The sequence below is a fragment of the Macrobrachium rosenbergii genome, chromosome 3 (assembly GCF_040412425.1).
Source record: "Macrobrachium rosenbergii isolate ZJJX-2024 chromosome 3, ASM4041242v1, whole genome shotgun sequence".
NCBI lineage: Eukaryota > Metazoa > Arthropoda > Malacostraca > Decapoda > Palaemonidae > Macrobrachium > Macrobrachium rosenbergii.
The window spans coordinates 80,189,366-80,206,249 of NC_089743.1; the positions used below are offsets into that span (position 1 = coordinate 80,189,366).

General features: G+C 34.2%; 1 protein-coding gene across 1 annotated transcript in view; it reads left to right on the forward strand.

Annotated features, from left to right (window-relative positions):
* unc-104 (kinesin family member unc-104) overlaps nt 1-16,884 on the forward strand; it is a 184,289-nt gene that overhangs the window by 112,530 nt on the left and 54,875 nt on the right. Inside the window, 1 exon segment of the mRNA XM_067083286.1 lies at nt 12,632-12,769. Within this exon segment, the coding sequence (XP_066939387.1) occupies nt 12,632-12,769 (138 nt within the window).

Sequence of the window (16,884 nt, forward strand, 5' to 3'; positions counted from 1 at the left end):
ATTATCCTAAAGAAATTGTTCTAAAGAAAGTTTCTTTACCTCTCATTAATTTTCTTTTAATGTAGTTCAATTATGGCATTCAATTTACTGTACATAGTTTATACTCACATGCATCCATTGTCATTCATAACAGGCTAGTATTCCAGTTATTTATTTTTCAATTATTGTGGGATATTACAAACACTCATAGTATTGTAAGTTTCTTACTGTTACATAGTTATTGAGATTACAGTATACATGATACAATGAAATTAATTAAATTTATTTCTGTAATGAAAAATATATTACAGGAATTCATGTAGTTTAAGGGTTAGTGTTTTCCATGGGTGTTTGTGAGGCAATGTTATCATTATCTTTATCTTATACATTTTAAAACTCAGCTTTTCCCTATATGGAAATAATGTATAATATGAGTTCTCTCTACTCTTTTGTGTTCTGTGTTTTTCTGCTTTAACTCCCATGGGTCCAGGTCTTCATCTATCCTTGATTTATTGGTTCTTCTTATAGGTCTTTGTCTTGACTCATTCTTCTCATCACAAGTCCAAAAACATTACAGACTTTTTGAAATCTTAGTCTGTTTTGAGCCTCATGTTAACACATAGCCATCAATTCATTACAGATTCATAATATGATTTTCCATCCTACTCTGTCCGTGAACATTTTATAGTCACAATATCCTCCATTTTCATTGTCAGTGGCCATGTTTCTGTTGCATAGAATTGTCAAGGCATTATTTACCCACTGTAATTCTTTACTCGCTACCACCCGGACATTTTGATTTACCCGTAATCAAAATTTTTGTCTATTTTATCCATGCTCCAATTACTCTACAATAATCAGTTTGTTGGGAAAATAAAAAATCCATCCAGATAGTACCCTTGTATTCATCTGTTTCTACATTAAATATCTTTTTACTAAAAATCAGTTGTTCTTTTGAGTATGCAGTGTACAACCAATGTAAAGTCTTTTGGAGCTAAGATTTACTTCTCAGATTGTGTTATGGGCAGTGCACTGTGGGAAATACTAAAGGTCATGTTAAACATCCCTTCATTCACCAGTTATTGCTTTCTGTCATTTACAAAAAAAAAACTGTCAGAAAGCTTTACCCTTTTAGTGTCACCCCTTGTTAAGTGGAAATGGCTAATGGTAAAATAAAATTTCATCTTTCCTTCTTAAAATTTTTGTCCCTTATTTTTAAGAATAACCCTTTTGAGCTAGCTCTTTCAGAGACTAAACATTTGTTCCGTGCCTTTTTAAACTAATTTAAATTAGTTTACTGAGAGATGGTGGAAAGATAGGCTTTAACAGACATATTTCTTTGTCAGGTTTTTACTCTTGATTTGGATTTTAGTGCATTGCATCCAAAGAGAGAACCAAAATAATATGTAGGTTCTGAAGGAAATTTTATTATCTAAGTCGATGTACAAAAGTATTTACTCCTCACATAGTAAAGTATATCAGTATTGCTGAAATACATGTCATTATAATTTTGACTTCCCTCATAGAAGAGATTAAGAAGAATGTTGCATTGAGTCTTTTCCTTTAATTTGCTTTGTTTTCTTCATATTCCTTGTCTTCCTTCCCATCTGATTGTTCAAATGCTTCAACATATATTTCTTCAAAGCATTTAAGACAAATTTTACTTGATGGTTGTGTTAGACTACTTTAGGATAATAAAATCCTAACAACCCTTCAAAATTTTTTTTCTCTTTCAATTTATACCCTTGTCACTTTCCTTGTATGCAGACGTATTTAACCATTGAAGCTTGAGGGGAACCAGGCTTCCAAAAATTTGCCATTTGGTAAAGAAACAAAAATGGTTCACTCTTGTTTTCTTCTAATAGAAGAAAGATTATGTATTTCTGCCCTCTGTGTTGAAGGAGTCTGATGTATTTTTAAAGTGCTGTGTGACCTCAACATTGTACCTCATGTTTTGATGTTTAGATGAATTTATGGTTATCATACGAAGACTAAGTTTTCATTAGTTTTGGATTGATTTTGATTTGTGCATCCTCAAAGTTCTTTATGAGACTGCTCTGGGGCACCAACAGTAGAAAATTACATTAGTTTGAAAATATACAGAGAATTTAATTCCTGAAAATGAACTGTTTTAGTAGGATACAGAGGTAAAGATGAAGTACAGAATTTTTCATTGTTATTCACCATTTTATCATTTGTCTGGGTTGCTATATCTCCAGGTCCACTGGGAAACACTAACCAAAAACTTTGAGAGTTATCTAATTTTTATATCATCCTAAATACTTTTTTTAATTCTAAAACTCTAGTGCATGAAGACCTTAATTATTTTGTGAGTGTATGTGCATCCCTTAATTGATGAAATGATACAAGGTTTACTGCTGTTCTCCAAAGTTATTTTCTTGTTTATTTTACTCAGCCATGAGATTTTCATGCTGAAACATCCATTTCTGCATTGCCTATTGTCTTTTGGTGAATGCTATCTTATAAAATTTAGACATTTTTCTTATTTAGGATATGTTACTTAAAATTTTTAATTCGTATTGTATGTAAGATATTGGACAGTATAATTAAACTAGCAATCAGGCATATTGCTGAATCTGGTCAGTGACACAGATGACTTCCAAAACAACATTTTTAGTAGATATATATAAAAAAAACACCAAATGCTTTATGTCACTGATTTTATGCTATTTATTTTCGGAACAATGTTAACATTCCCAGCGTTGACACATGGGTCATACTCACATTATTTGTGTTAATGTAAATGGAAGCCTGTTTCAGAACATGCATCTCAGTCTGGTGAGGTAACTTATGCCATACATGAACTTCTTTGTACTCATGCATTATTCACAATAATATTTTTTAAGCATTCTTTAAAGCAATATTCTTGTACACTATTTGCCAAGATGGTTATTGAAATGAAACATATTTCAAGGTGTGCATACCATACATTGTTCTCTGTGTTGATGGTATCAACATATGCCTTGTTAAACAACTCGTACATTTGTTTCTTTTATATTCTAGTAAAATATATACCATATTTGATGGTGTATAAGATCCATGGGTATATAAGACCCTCATGGTTTTCAGCAGGGAATATTCAGAAAAAGTTTTTAGTGCATTTAGGCATTCAGTGTTTATTGGAGCTTAGGTAAATTACATTAAAGATGCAAATTCATTTTTATTATTAATTATTAATTTGACACACCAGTAGCATTAGGCTACTGAGGGTGGATGTGTGATACATGCCTCTCTTGAAGTCACCACAAGAATTACATGCTGTCAGAGGTATTACATAAACATTGATATTTTCTCTATAATCAATAGATATCCACGAAAATGAACCTTACAGATATTTTATAAGGTTCTACAATACCAATTTAATAACAATGTTTGTAAGATAATAATAGTAGTATTGTATGTACCCAGTAGAAAATGAAAGTGAAGGCCAAATCTCTCTCTCTCTCTCTCTCTCTCTCTCTCTCTCTCTCTCTCTCTCTCTCTCTCTCTCTCTCTCTCTCTCTCCAAATGATATCAGTAGTTTTCATTTCCACCTATACATAGTTCTTTGTATACATACTTCTTTGATGTCTTACTATCATTGGGTCAGGCTTGTCTTCCATTCCACCACTACTTACAGATGATGGTAGATGGTTACTGGCCCTAGAGAAAAGGCTGAACTGCTTCATCGAGCTTTTGAAGCTAAGCAATCAGCTGAGGATGTCCCTCTCCCTGTTACTTGTCATCCAGAACCTATCCTTACAAAATTTGTTTTTACTCCAGGGATGTTAAGAAAATTCTGGATAATCATGATAGCTGGGGTGAAGATCTTGATGATTTCTTCCTTTTGTTTTCTGAAAAAGTTTCTAGTGTGTTGTCTCCCAAGATTACTAGATTCTATAGATTTTTATGTCAATGTAGCATCTTTGTGGATGAACACAAGCCTAGTAATACAGTGCCTGTTCCAGTAAGCGCCATATCAGCAGACTGCAGTAACTACAGGCCAATCTTTATTCTCCCTGTGCTCTCCAAAGTTGCTGAAAACTTATTTTTAAGCCACTATATAAGTATGTGGAATCTAAAGGATTGCTAGCTGATAGTCAATATGCATATGGAAAGCTGTTAGGTACCTGCTATGCTCTTTAAGACTTGACATGCCATTTGCAAGGGAATCTTGATAAAGGTTTTGAGTGCAGAGTAATTCAAATGGTAGATTTTAGTACTGATTTTGATTTAGTAAATCACAAGGCACTTATTTATAAACTTCAGAATCTTGAGTGGGTGGATATGTTTTAGGATTACTTCAAGATTTCCTTACAGGTAGGCAGTAGCGAGTTGCTGTGGATGGGGTCTTTAGTGAACCAAGACCTATTGTATCTCGAGTTCCACAGGGCAGTGTTCTTGGTCTAATGTTATTTTTAGTGTACAGTATACAAGTGATATGGTTGTTGGCCAGGAAAACAAGATTGTTCAGTATACCAATGATGCAACACTTGTGGGTGTAGTAATGTCTCCACTTATGAGAAATGAAGCTGCCCTTAGCCTCAGTCAGAACATGGACTGGATCAGGGAATGGTGTAGTCAGTGGGGTATGAGGCTGAACTCTAAAATGAAAACACTATTGATTAGCAGATCTTGTACAGATTTCCTACCCCATCCTTCCCATTAGGTGGATGGAACTTTGCTGAATTAGTCTGAAGCTTTTGAGAAACATCCAGTGAAAGTTTCAGCAAATGCCGTAAGAAAGTTGGGTGTTCTTTGTAAGGCCTCATATATTTATAACAGTGAGAAAATCAGTGCAGCCTGTTTTAGGTCATTTGTACAGTCAACCCCCGACTATTCACAGTTCAGGATTCGTGGCTTCACCTATTCACGGATTTTTCTGTGGAATGTATCATGAAGTTATTCTGGGAAAATTAGCCTATTCACAGATTTTTTTTTAGAGCAGTACTGTATTCACTAATTGCAGTACTGTATTTTCATTTTATTTTCATGACTAAATACATTTTTTAATGATAAAAATATGATTCACTATATCAGCAGTAGAAGAGTTTCATGGAAATTGGAGATGAATAATAGATATTAAAACCTGGGCTTGAATGAAGATCATCTTTTTTAGTTGTGACTAGTTTTCAAGATTTACATTCCTCCGTCATCGGGCAATCTATAATGGAATATATAGGCAGTCCCCGGTTATCGGTGGCCTCAGTTATCAGATCCGGTTTTACGGCGCTTGTCTAGCGACGATGATAATCGGATTTCCATCACCGATTCCTGGTTATTGGCTCCGATCTCCAGTTATTGGTGCTGATCCCCAGCTATTAACCGCGCTGATCCCCGGTTGTCGGCGCCAATAACCGAGGATTGGCTCTATTGTTGCCGATTTTCGGTTGTCGGCAATTTTGGTTATCATCACGCTGTCGGGAACAGAACCCCGCTGATAACCGGGGACTGCCTGTATGTTACACTTAAAATCAATGAAGTTATAAAGTAAAATAAAATTGCATATTACAAGATATAATAACCTAAATACATAGCAAAATCCTAAAATAAAAAGATATAAATAGAAAATGTAAACATAGCAAAATATCAATAAAATACATTTTTTATTAATGCACATTTAAATATTTCTTAACTCAGTGAGAGAGAGAGAGACTTATGTAAGCCCGGGGAAAGAAACAGGTTTGTAAGCTTTGCCCTGGTAATAAACCAGTTTTCTTCCTTCCTTATAGGAGGGGCCTAATTATAGGGAACCCTCCCATGAGAGGGACCTCCTTATAGTAAACCCTCCAGGTGGCTACAGCTCCCTAAACTGGTTTTCTCACCTCATTACAGTATAGCGCTTACAGCTATACTGCTCAGAAATGATATTGAAGTGATATTAAAGTGATATTGAAATATTAAAATTATATTAAAGTGATATTAAAATATTAATAAAGTATTTTAGGATGATAGTTTAAGGTATATTTGGTGTTTGAACTATTAAATTAGGCAGTTCTAAGCATTTTAAGGGAGGGGGCGATCTTTGGTGTTTGAACTATTAAAATATGCAGTTATAAGCATTTTAGAGGGGGTGTGAAGTTTTTGTAGATTTTAGTTATTGGCAGGTGGTTGTGGTCCCTATCCCCCACAAATACCAGTGATCAACTGTAGTTCCTTTACTGGAATACTGATCTCCGGTGTGGATGTCTGTTTCAGCTAGAGATTTATCTCTTATAGATGGAGTGGTTTGTGGTGGTAGGTTTCTGTTTCCTAATAGTAGAAGTTATGACTTGGACCATCGAAGGATGGTCTCTTGTTTGTCACTTTTTCATAAGTTGTATTTCAACAGAGATCTTTCACATTGACACTGATCCTTGATCCCATTTATCTGCCGAAAGCAACCAGATTCACTGAAAAGCAGTACCAATATGCAGTAAATGTGCCTTGCTGTCAAACTTCTCAGTTCCAGAGGTCTTTTATTCCTCACACTGTTGGACTGTGGAGCAGCCTCCCGGAGGATTTCGTGCAATTGGAATTTCAGAAGTTCGAGCGAAAATGCAATGCATTACTACCCTAATACTATTCTTCTTGCTTTTTAATATTTTTTTATCTATTTATCTATTTACTAATTTTTTTTTAAGTTGGATCTCTTCTTTCTGTATTTTGCTTTACTTCCTCTTACTTCTTCCTAATGAACATCATATTCTTTGGAAGCTTGAATTTCAAGTCAGTGGTCCCTGTGGGCTTGTTCCATGTGAATAGGTTTCATCTATTGAATAATAATAATAATGATATAGAATACAATCATACAAATAGAATAAAGTCATACACAATAGCAATCTGCTCTCAACAGTATTGCAAATAAAAATTTTAAAGACTGTTGATGTGCAGCATTTTGTTCTGGTTATGACAGCATACTATTATAAATTTTATTATGTAAATTAAACATTATTTTATAATTTATATACTGTTTTACATTAAATGACTCATTAGTTATGGTGCCAAGAAGTTATGACTAAGCTATGCTCATTATCATTAATTAGATTTCTGAGTACTATCTAAACCTAAAGGATGTTTTCACATGAAAACAAAAAAGATGTATCCTACAGGTATAACATAGCTTACAATAACACTTATGTAAATTTTTAATAAATATTTAAGATCTGGATACTGAACAAAAATATCTGGATACAAGCATCCAGCTGTAATTTTTGAGAGAGTTCCTTTTTGTTAATTTAAGTACTGATAGTCATAATAGTAATAGTGGTTATGTAATATAGAAGAAAAGGGAAGATAGAAAAATTTTCCTCTTAACTATTGTTACATATTACCAGCACCCCAATTATGGAGTGTATTTCACCTGACAAAAGTTCAAGAAATGTGTAGAAGTAATGGTATACCAGTACAGTAGTTAGCTGCAGGGTAAACATTTGTTCAGTGGATACCTCTCCTTTGCATATAAGATCTGGAACTATTTTTGGTGTAAAAAATGGTTCTTATATGCTATCAAAATATTTGAGTATGTTATGTTATTCAAGGAAATAACAATATACCTGTATATTATATACTTATATGAAACATGGGATTTCACTCATTAGGTCTCCTTTTTTTGCATACAGAAATCTTTACATGATGGCACTGGCTGAGAAAGACTGAATAGTAAAGGTCACCATATTGTATCATTTCTTGTAATTTAACAATGACTCTTTATGTACTTTGACATCTGATGGAGTTAAAGCTGTCAGTCATATTTTTTCATTATGAAAGAGTTTAATCACAATAATAAAAAAAATGCTATAGTTTTAACAAGTATTAATTTTTCAGATGATTGGAACTTTTGTCAAAGTTGGTTTTTAATTTTATCATTTAGGAGACAGTGAAAATGAAACAAGAAGAGAATAAGAAAATCATAGCAGATCTTGAAATGCAAAAAGATTGATGCAGCTAGATCTTTTGTAGGCCATTAACTCAGAGTTAGAAGTGGACCTTGTTGATGTTATCATCAGTTATCTATTCATTTGTTTTTATGAAAGTCCACACGTGACATTTTATGTAATCCTGCTTAGCAACAAAAAATCAAGCCAGATCAAAACAAACCAAACATGACTGTCTAGCCAGATGTGATAAAATAAGCATAATCATTAATACTGCAACATGTGGTAAGCCGCTGAAAACATCATATATAGGAAAACTAACAAAATTGTTTATACAAGAATGTTCAGAAGTCACCAGTATCTGCCAAGGCTGAGCAGTCTGTCTACATAAAGGTTCCTTCTCCCAAAAAACTGTAACTAAATGCTCATACCCAGGAGCCTAAATATAAGCTCACAGTTGTATGGAGATTGTTAACACCAAACTTTCCCTGTGTGGGGTGTTAGCATAGAAAATTCCATTAAATTTGAAGTATGGCTAAACTCTTGTAGCTGAAGTATTAATTTTATTACCCTTGGCGCTTAGTTGCGGTGAGTGCACGAACTGACATGGATCAAGAGTTAGATGTCAGAGTAAGATGATTTAACATTTTTTTTGTAATCTCTCTCTCTCTCTCCTCCTCCTAACAGATTACCAATACTGCCCCTCTACCCTTACTAATTTCAGAGCATGTATAGCATTGGTGAATAAAGTGAACAAAACAAAACGCAGCATCATAATCTCTTCCATGATTGATATTCTTAAATCAAGTAGTAAAAGTATGAGAAATAATTTCCACATCAAAACATGCTTACTCCTATAGTATCCAGACAAGTCATATCTTTTATATTTGAGCTTTGTGCAAGTTCCCAAGCTTCCAGAGTGTTTGGTTCTAAGACCTCCTAGCTTCACAGAAGTTTCAAATACTGTATGTTATATTTTACATAAGGACAAGTGCTTTAGAAGCTGAGGTTACATGATGGTCCAGGTTTGAAGAATTGAAATATAAGGCTTCAGGTTGAAGATTTAACTAACAATATTAAAGGATGTTCAAAGTAGATGTCACTACCTTATCGGGTTGGGTGAATGGTCAGCATATTGAATTTGAGACTAATACTGAGGTTCAGTCCATATTCACGGCTCTTGCCAAGTCTTGTATTTGTTTAGTTTTAGCTGTTAATGTGGATTCTGTCTTTTACTTGTAGTGGGTATAACTTTTTGGACTAGGCTGGCAGAAGTAACCATTTTAGTGTAATTGTTGATAGTTATGATAGTTTTCTTTGATGTTATAGTGCCTTCATTTCAAGTTAATTACAGGTCCTGTTGCAAAATTAATTTGATTCTCTAAAAGGGGTTTATTTTCTTAGTGCATATGCCATACATCTTTTTCCACCGTCATTAATGAAATTATGTACTGGTATTTAGTTTTCTTTTCCCCTCTTGATTTTACTCTTGCTTTCTAAACCTGTTTTTAAGGAAATTTACCTCTATCTATTCTAGATGATGATATATCAAATTCTAACACTCATAGGTGGGTTTCATTGTAAGATATTAATTTCATCATAATGTTTATTTTGTTTGAAAATTTTGTTGATTACTATAATGATATGAAAACATGAAATTATCAAGTTGAAGAGTGTATGTTGTTTATAGTACAGTATATTATTTCTGTTTAACTCTTGTCATTTAGATATCTACAACTGTCATTGAAATTACACCTCCCATCACAGAATACATTTTGACGTGTTTCTGTAATGGCTTTTTTTTTATTTGATTGTGAATTGGTGCTTTTCTTTTCGTTTAGCTAAACGTAGAGAAGCAGCCAGGTTGCTCACAATGTAGATTACTTCATTATTTTGTAAATGCATCTCCATTTTCTTTCCTCAGACTTTAGATGCTTTTTGTCATATTTGTTGTCATGCTTCATGCCGTATACAAATTACTCTTCGTAGGTATTATATGCCAGAATGTTATTCAAGTGGTTATCATTTTGCAGTGTCTGAAGCAGATTTTGTTTATTTATATATTACTCTTAAACACTAGTTATTAAAATCCCAAGAACCGTACTAGTCTTGTTGAAGGAGAGACTAAAGTTTATCACCCTTTGCATATATTACTTGCTTCTGAAATATTTCCTGTTCTTGTCTAGCTATTACAGTATGTGTAGTAGTTATTGTACCTGAAGTACTTTTTTGTATTTGTACATTGGAAATTGCATTTAAACTTTGGTCTTTATTTTACTTTTATTGTCACTGGAAGTGTTGCCTTTTTCATACCTTGTACACTATTATCTAAGAATTAAGGAAGGTAAATATATCTTGTTTGGAGGATTGTATTGTTTTAAGAGGAACATATATACTAATGTACTGCTGTCCTTAATAATAGTTAAAGAATAATCATTGATATAAATAGTGATTTATAATTATACAACAGTGCTATATGGAGGGGGAGTCTAATTGCATATTTAATGCTACTATGGAATAATTTTTTGTGCACCAGTGACTTTCATATTAGAGATGTACTGTAAAAATGGTATTCACAGCCTCTATAAATTCATTCAGTGAGAATTGGTAGTGTGTACAGTACTGTAAATGAGAAGGGAAGCATCACTTCAAAAGTAAATGAATAGTGTATAAGGTCTAAGTAGTAGCTAGACTAGAGTGACAGCATTTATTGGCTGCTAAAGTTAAACTAAGTTCATGAAACATTATTGCTAATACAAGATCACTGTAAAAAGATTATTATTATTATTATTATTATTATTATTATTATTATTATTATTATTATTATTATTATTATTATTATTATTATTATTATTATTTTGTCAACATTCTTATAATTATAATTATTTTACCTACTCTTTAATTCAGTTATCATGAAACCTATATTTTTCCCCATGGTAATTTGATCACTGAACCCCAGTATTGATGCTGCAAACAGTTTTCAGTGTAACTTGCTGATTTTCATGTGTAACTGTCAAAATTTAAAAGTCAAATACCTTTTGTAATCTGAGGTGCAGGAACTTTTCTTATTAGTGCTACAAATTGAGCCAATTATTTTGAAAATTTGGTAAAAAATCCTCAGAATAATGACAAATTGCTTCTTGATTTATGGTAAAACTTATGATAAAAGTAGAGATAAGTATGAAAAAGGGAGCTTAAATTGTTTTTTTTTTTTTATTTGTAGAATTGTCACAAATACTCGGGTGAATATTAGCAATAAGCTAGTTTATAGAAATTATCAGAAAATTGTAAGTAAATAGCATAATTCTACTATAATGGCTATCTGAAATATTTCTGAAGTAAGTGTTAGTATTATTATTTTTTCTCAGACTTTAAAATTACTTTGATTATTCTCTTTAACAACCTAATTAATTTTGAGCTGTAGTTTTTCTGTTTTTTTGTTCTTTGTAAAATAAGGAGGAATTTTGTAATCATATTTTATGTTTTCATATGTCTAGTTAAATTTCACTATCACTGTGGTGAAGTTTAATTTTTATCCTTGTTATGATTATACGTACTGTATTTTTATCATCACATTTTTCATCTACAGTATTATGTAATTTGACAGGATCATCCTTCATAGTTCCCTAATAAGATGACATTATTTTGTTGATGATCTACTTTCAAGGCTACAAGGTAACAAAAATGGCAAATTCCACCAAAATCCAGATATGAATATCACTCTAATTATAATACTGTTGTTTTAAGCAAGATATTTTTATTTCATTTGCCTGTCAATTTTCAGTCATATGTTATGTCAAAAGTTTAAGGCATCTACTTTAAAATGGGTGATTATTTAACATGTAAATTTCAGTTTCTTACTTTTTCAAAGATACTATAAAATCCCGTTTTTGCCATTCAGCAACATTTGTTTTTAGAGAATACCAGAGATTCTTGTGACATGTGTATCTGATAAAAAAAATGGCAAATTCTGTTGGATTTTCACTGTAACCTTGGAGACATTTGGAACTTTCATTGGCTTGATTAAGTTCTAGTTGCCATGGACAGTTAGACATATTATTATTGCTAAGCAGTTCAACCAGACAATTCGGTAAAATAAAATAATACATAGACAAATGAGATTTATACTATTTTGTATAACTTTTGGTACTAAGTGAAATACACTTTTTTCAATATTCATTTTCTTATTACTCAGTTATCTGTATTGAATTAAATTTTACTTTTATTAAGTCACATGTGCAGACTCGCATAGTAAAGTTGAAAAGTTGGACAGCTAAGTGGAACTAGACCAAAAGGACTGGATGAAAAGATGAAGGTAGAAAGCACTGTATCAGAGGCTGAAGGGGTGCTGTAAAGAACCTTTACTATTACCTACACTGTGTCATGCAAGGCACACTGTAGGTGGTACCCCACTAAGAGGTTTAACTTTTACTAAAGTATTCAGTATCTGTTTACATTTCATGGAGAGTACATAAGTATATATGTTGACGAAAGTAAATTTGTCTTTGGGTAAATTAGGGTGTAAAATGATCTTGGAAATATAGAAAAATGTTATTTGTATAGAGGAGCTTAATGTGAAATAGTTAACTGTGATCATCTTTGGTAGTTGTGTTTAACATGATGCTTTTATAAAATTTCATTTGAGATTTTGATAAGTATGTTTAAGATGGTGCTTTGTTTTTGTAATGAATCTTACTAATTTAACATGTTTAAAAAGGTTTTAGTTTATTTATGTCAGTGAATTAGTATACTCAGAATATTATGGGTAACAAGGTATTTATTTCTTACCTAAACAGACAAAGACTGGAACTGATGCGCGAGATGTATCACAATGAGGCAGAACTTTCTCCCACTTCTCCTGATTACAACATTGAAAACTTAACTGGAGGTGATCCGTTCTATGACCGTTTCCCATGGTTCAGGCTTGTTGGAAGGTTTGTACTATAGCTTGTTATAAGTTAAATATTTATGTTCTATTTTTATTATTTAATTTTACATAAACTTTGAAACATAAGTGAAAAAATCCATTATAATGTGTTCTCAAAAGTTTTGTGATATATACTGTATATAATATTGATATTGCTACAAACACCATTAGGTAGTCCCCGGGTTAAGGCGGCTCTGACTTACGCTGTTCTGTACTTACGGTGCTTTTTCATGTACAGTAGAACCCCGGTCCTCGACCGTACCAGAACTCGACATAATAGGATTTCGATGCGAAATGTCGAGTAAATTTTGCCTTGGAGCTCTAACAACAAACTGGAATCCGACCCAGTGAATCATACAATATTTGTAAAAAAAAGAGTTTCGGTTGGCCGCCACTAGTTGGTGTTGTTGGTGGCGTTCTTCCCACGTGTATTTAAAAGCGTTTAAAACCCACGCACGCTGCTGCTGTTGTTTGGAGAAGTACACGCTTGTACAGGTATATCATCATTTTTTTTGGCTTTCTGCACTGAATTTTCGTCCAATCATGGGTCCTAATATGTTAGGGTATCATAATATTTATTGAAAGATGCTTTACAGTGATTTTGTATACTATTCCAGTAGACTCTGTATGAAATTTACCGTAAATACTGAACGTAAACGATGTTTATGTAATTAGTACTGCGATGCGCCACCAGGGTGGCGCTTTGATTTGTTTACATCTGCTTGGCGCCACAAGCTGCCGATTGCAAACGTAACTTTAGGAAATTTTTCTTAATTTTATGATAACAGACATACAGTAATTCGACATAAACACTGTATTATGACTTACTGTAATAATCAGGCTTGTTTTTCAATGTTATTATTATTAACAACAGTTTTTGTGTACCACGTTACAGTACATTCTGTTAGTGCTTATAGGCTACCTAGCCTAGCTTATGGTGCTCTGTCTACCATCGGTAATACAGCCGCATTGGTTGTAGGCCAATTTTTTTGATACAGTATGCATTTAAAAATGTAAAAGTGCTTGATGCGGTAAGTTATTTAACTCTGAGCTTATTTAATTGTAATTTGTGTAATGTTTTGTGGTAAAGGCAAGGTTAGTGGTAATGACTGGTGGTAGAATGGATTAATCCTTTTCAGTTATTCTCATGGGAGAAATTGATTCAGAATTCGACTAAATAGAATCTCAAGGCTTCTTTTTGGAACAGTTAGTGTCGAGAACTGTGGCTCTACTGTATATTCATAAAAAAATCGGTTCCGGATTACAGCTGTAACTTGGATTACGGCGCCGTAACTAGGATTATGGTGCCATTGGCACTGGTGTTCCAGCATTTTCCAACTTTCAGCACACTGCTGGAACAGAACCCCTGCCGTAGTCCGGGGACTGTCTGTATTGTGTACATTACTGCATGAGGATTTATTTTAAAGCTATTAGTTATGTTACTTAACAGTTTTCAGGGTAGATATTCATGTAACCTTAAATATACAGGCAGTCCCCGCTTACTGGTGGCATCAGTTAACGGCGATCCAGTTTTACGGCGCTTGTCTAGCAACACCGTTAACTGGATTTTCGGTGCCAATCTCTGGTTAGCGGCACCGATCTCCGCTTATCAGTGGCGCCAATATCTGGTTAACGGTGCCGTTAATCGGGTTATTAGTGCTATTATCGCTGATTTTCGGTTAGCTGCGCTCGGCCAGGAACAGAACCCCCGCCATTAACCGGGGATTGCTTTTACTGTAGAAAGTTTTGGCTTAGATATGGAAAGCATGGTATACTGTATGCAGCTTAGATGATAGCCATAAATGCATGGATTCTTATGTATGTGTGCAATATGTGGTTTAGAGGTTTGAAAATGATGAAAAATCCAATTTTTAGAACTTTTTTTTTTTTGTCTCAACCCGTTATTTCACGATTGCATTCAGGTTCATCAGTGCCGTTTCCAAACATAATCAATAAAGAAGAAGAATCCAGCTCGCTACATGCATCCAAGTTCCCAGGTCCTTCTGTTGGCATAAAAAATAGTCATCCCAAGTATTGTCTGACCAATCTTCCAGTTCTGTGGTGTTGAGAGAAAGGAAAATTACCTTGCCAAGTGATTGATTTTTACTGAAAAAATCAGTTGTTTCCAAAGTTGCATTTTTGGGCAAGAATAAGTCATCTTTTTTATGACTGCCTGAGTAGTTATTTCAGCAGGAGGAATCTTGCTATTGTTCGTACATTGAGTGTGAGGGTCTTGGAGCCATAAGACTACAAAACTACTGTATCTAAGTCTGAGAGTGCTGCATTGGAGAGAACCTGAGCAGCCTGTCACTGCTGGATAGCCTTCATGTGTGAAGATTGAGGAGGTCAAGATTATAATGGTATGTTTGAAAGTGCTGTTGGCAGATGAGCTTCTTCCAGTTTGAAAGAGATTTGGGAAAGTCCAACAGAAAAGGAAGAAGGTTTCCAGAACCAGGCTTGTGGCCAAAGTGGCCCTTTGAGCATCATTAGACACTGCTAAACTGCTGCAGTTTGTTAAGTTCTGGCCTGACCAAGCAGAATGGTGAGAATTTGCACACCCCATATTTTCCCAGGGAACCATAACAGCATCCGTTGCCCATGGTTAAGTGTCTCTTCCTATCAATACTCAAAACAGAATAAGGAAAGACCTCAAAACATTCCTTGCACAGCCCAGAGCTTCCAGACGGCAATTAGAACATAAGATGGGTCTGCTGCAGTTTGCATCAGGAATAGATCCAATACTCAGATTGCAACTAAAAAATGTGAACAAATTTTGGCTATCGCATGCAAGAAAAAAATGCAAGACCGACCTCTTCAAAAGAATAAAAAAGTTGGGGAGACACTTTGGCCTTGGACCTGGAAGGAGTCTGGTGAAACAGGTCATCCTGACTCCTCCGTCTGTACGAGTGACAACACACAGATGCCTCGTTGGCAGGTTGGGGAGGACATTGGAAGGATCGTCAGGTGGCAGGGAGGTGGTCAGCTACTCTGAGGAATTGTCACATCACTTTCCTGGAACTGATGGCTATCTTTTTGCCTCTCAAAAAACTCAGACCTCCAAAAGAGACAGACATTTTGTTGATTCTAGACAACATGATTGCAGTGTCCTGCATCAAGAGGTTGGGATCACGTTCACCTCCTCTCAACATAGTACTGCTAGCGACCCTTCGGGTGGCGCAAGCAAGGAAGTTGCCCTTGTCTGCAGTTCACCTCAAAGGGTCTCTTGATGTAATACCAGACTCTCTATCAAGGAAAACGACAGCCTCAACATGCTTCCACAACCGGAAGTGGACCTGTTTGCCACATACAAGAATCACAATAATCCAGGTTATTTAATTTGCACTTAAAGATATGGGTTACATAAAACAAATATACCTTAATTAATGTAGCCTTAGCTCTAAGCTACCATTTCATCTAGCCAGGATTACTGTTTCATCTAGTCCTAGGTGACCTGGTCTAAGCTAACGCTTAATCCAGTAATGGGATGTTTCTTAAAGAATTAGCACCTAACCTAGTGTAAGGTACTGCCTAATCTAGATTATTTAGATCACGCTTAAGTGTGTAGGCTATATAAAAAAGAATAATTTCACTAATTAGCCTTATAGATAGGCTGCCATTTTATCTTGTTCAAATTATTGCTATTACTGTATCTAATCCTAGGGTCCTTGGTAATTTAGGTTAATACCTAATCCAGGGTATTTAGTTCACACTTAAGGATATATAATCCTTGGTTATAGGGTACAGACAACATCCACTATTTATCCAGTCTAAATTATTCTCAATCTGATCTAGGCTACTGCATAGATTATTGTAAGACATCGTAGAATCTGAAAGGATTTTCTATATTAATAATAAATTGTGGAACATTTCTTGTAGTTAAAACATCTAATTGAAATGACAAATTTTTTAAACGATTTGCACTTTTCACAACTAACACTTTGTGATTACAACTTAACGCCGATCGTGTGTTAGCAAGAAAAACTGGGTTTTCGGCTTTCACACAAATTAACTACCAATTACAAAGTTTAAAACATTAACTGGGACTTAAAACTAAGCACTTAACTTACTTTTGGCTTTTCCCTCTGAGCATTTCCATAATTGTTGGGAATTTTAAACCCTGAA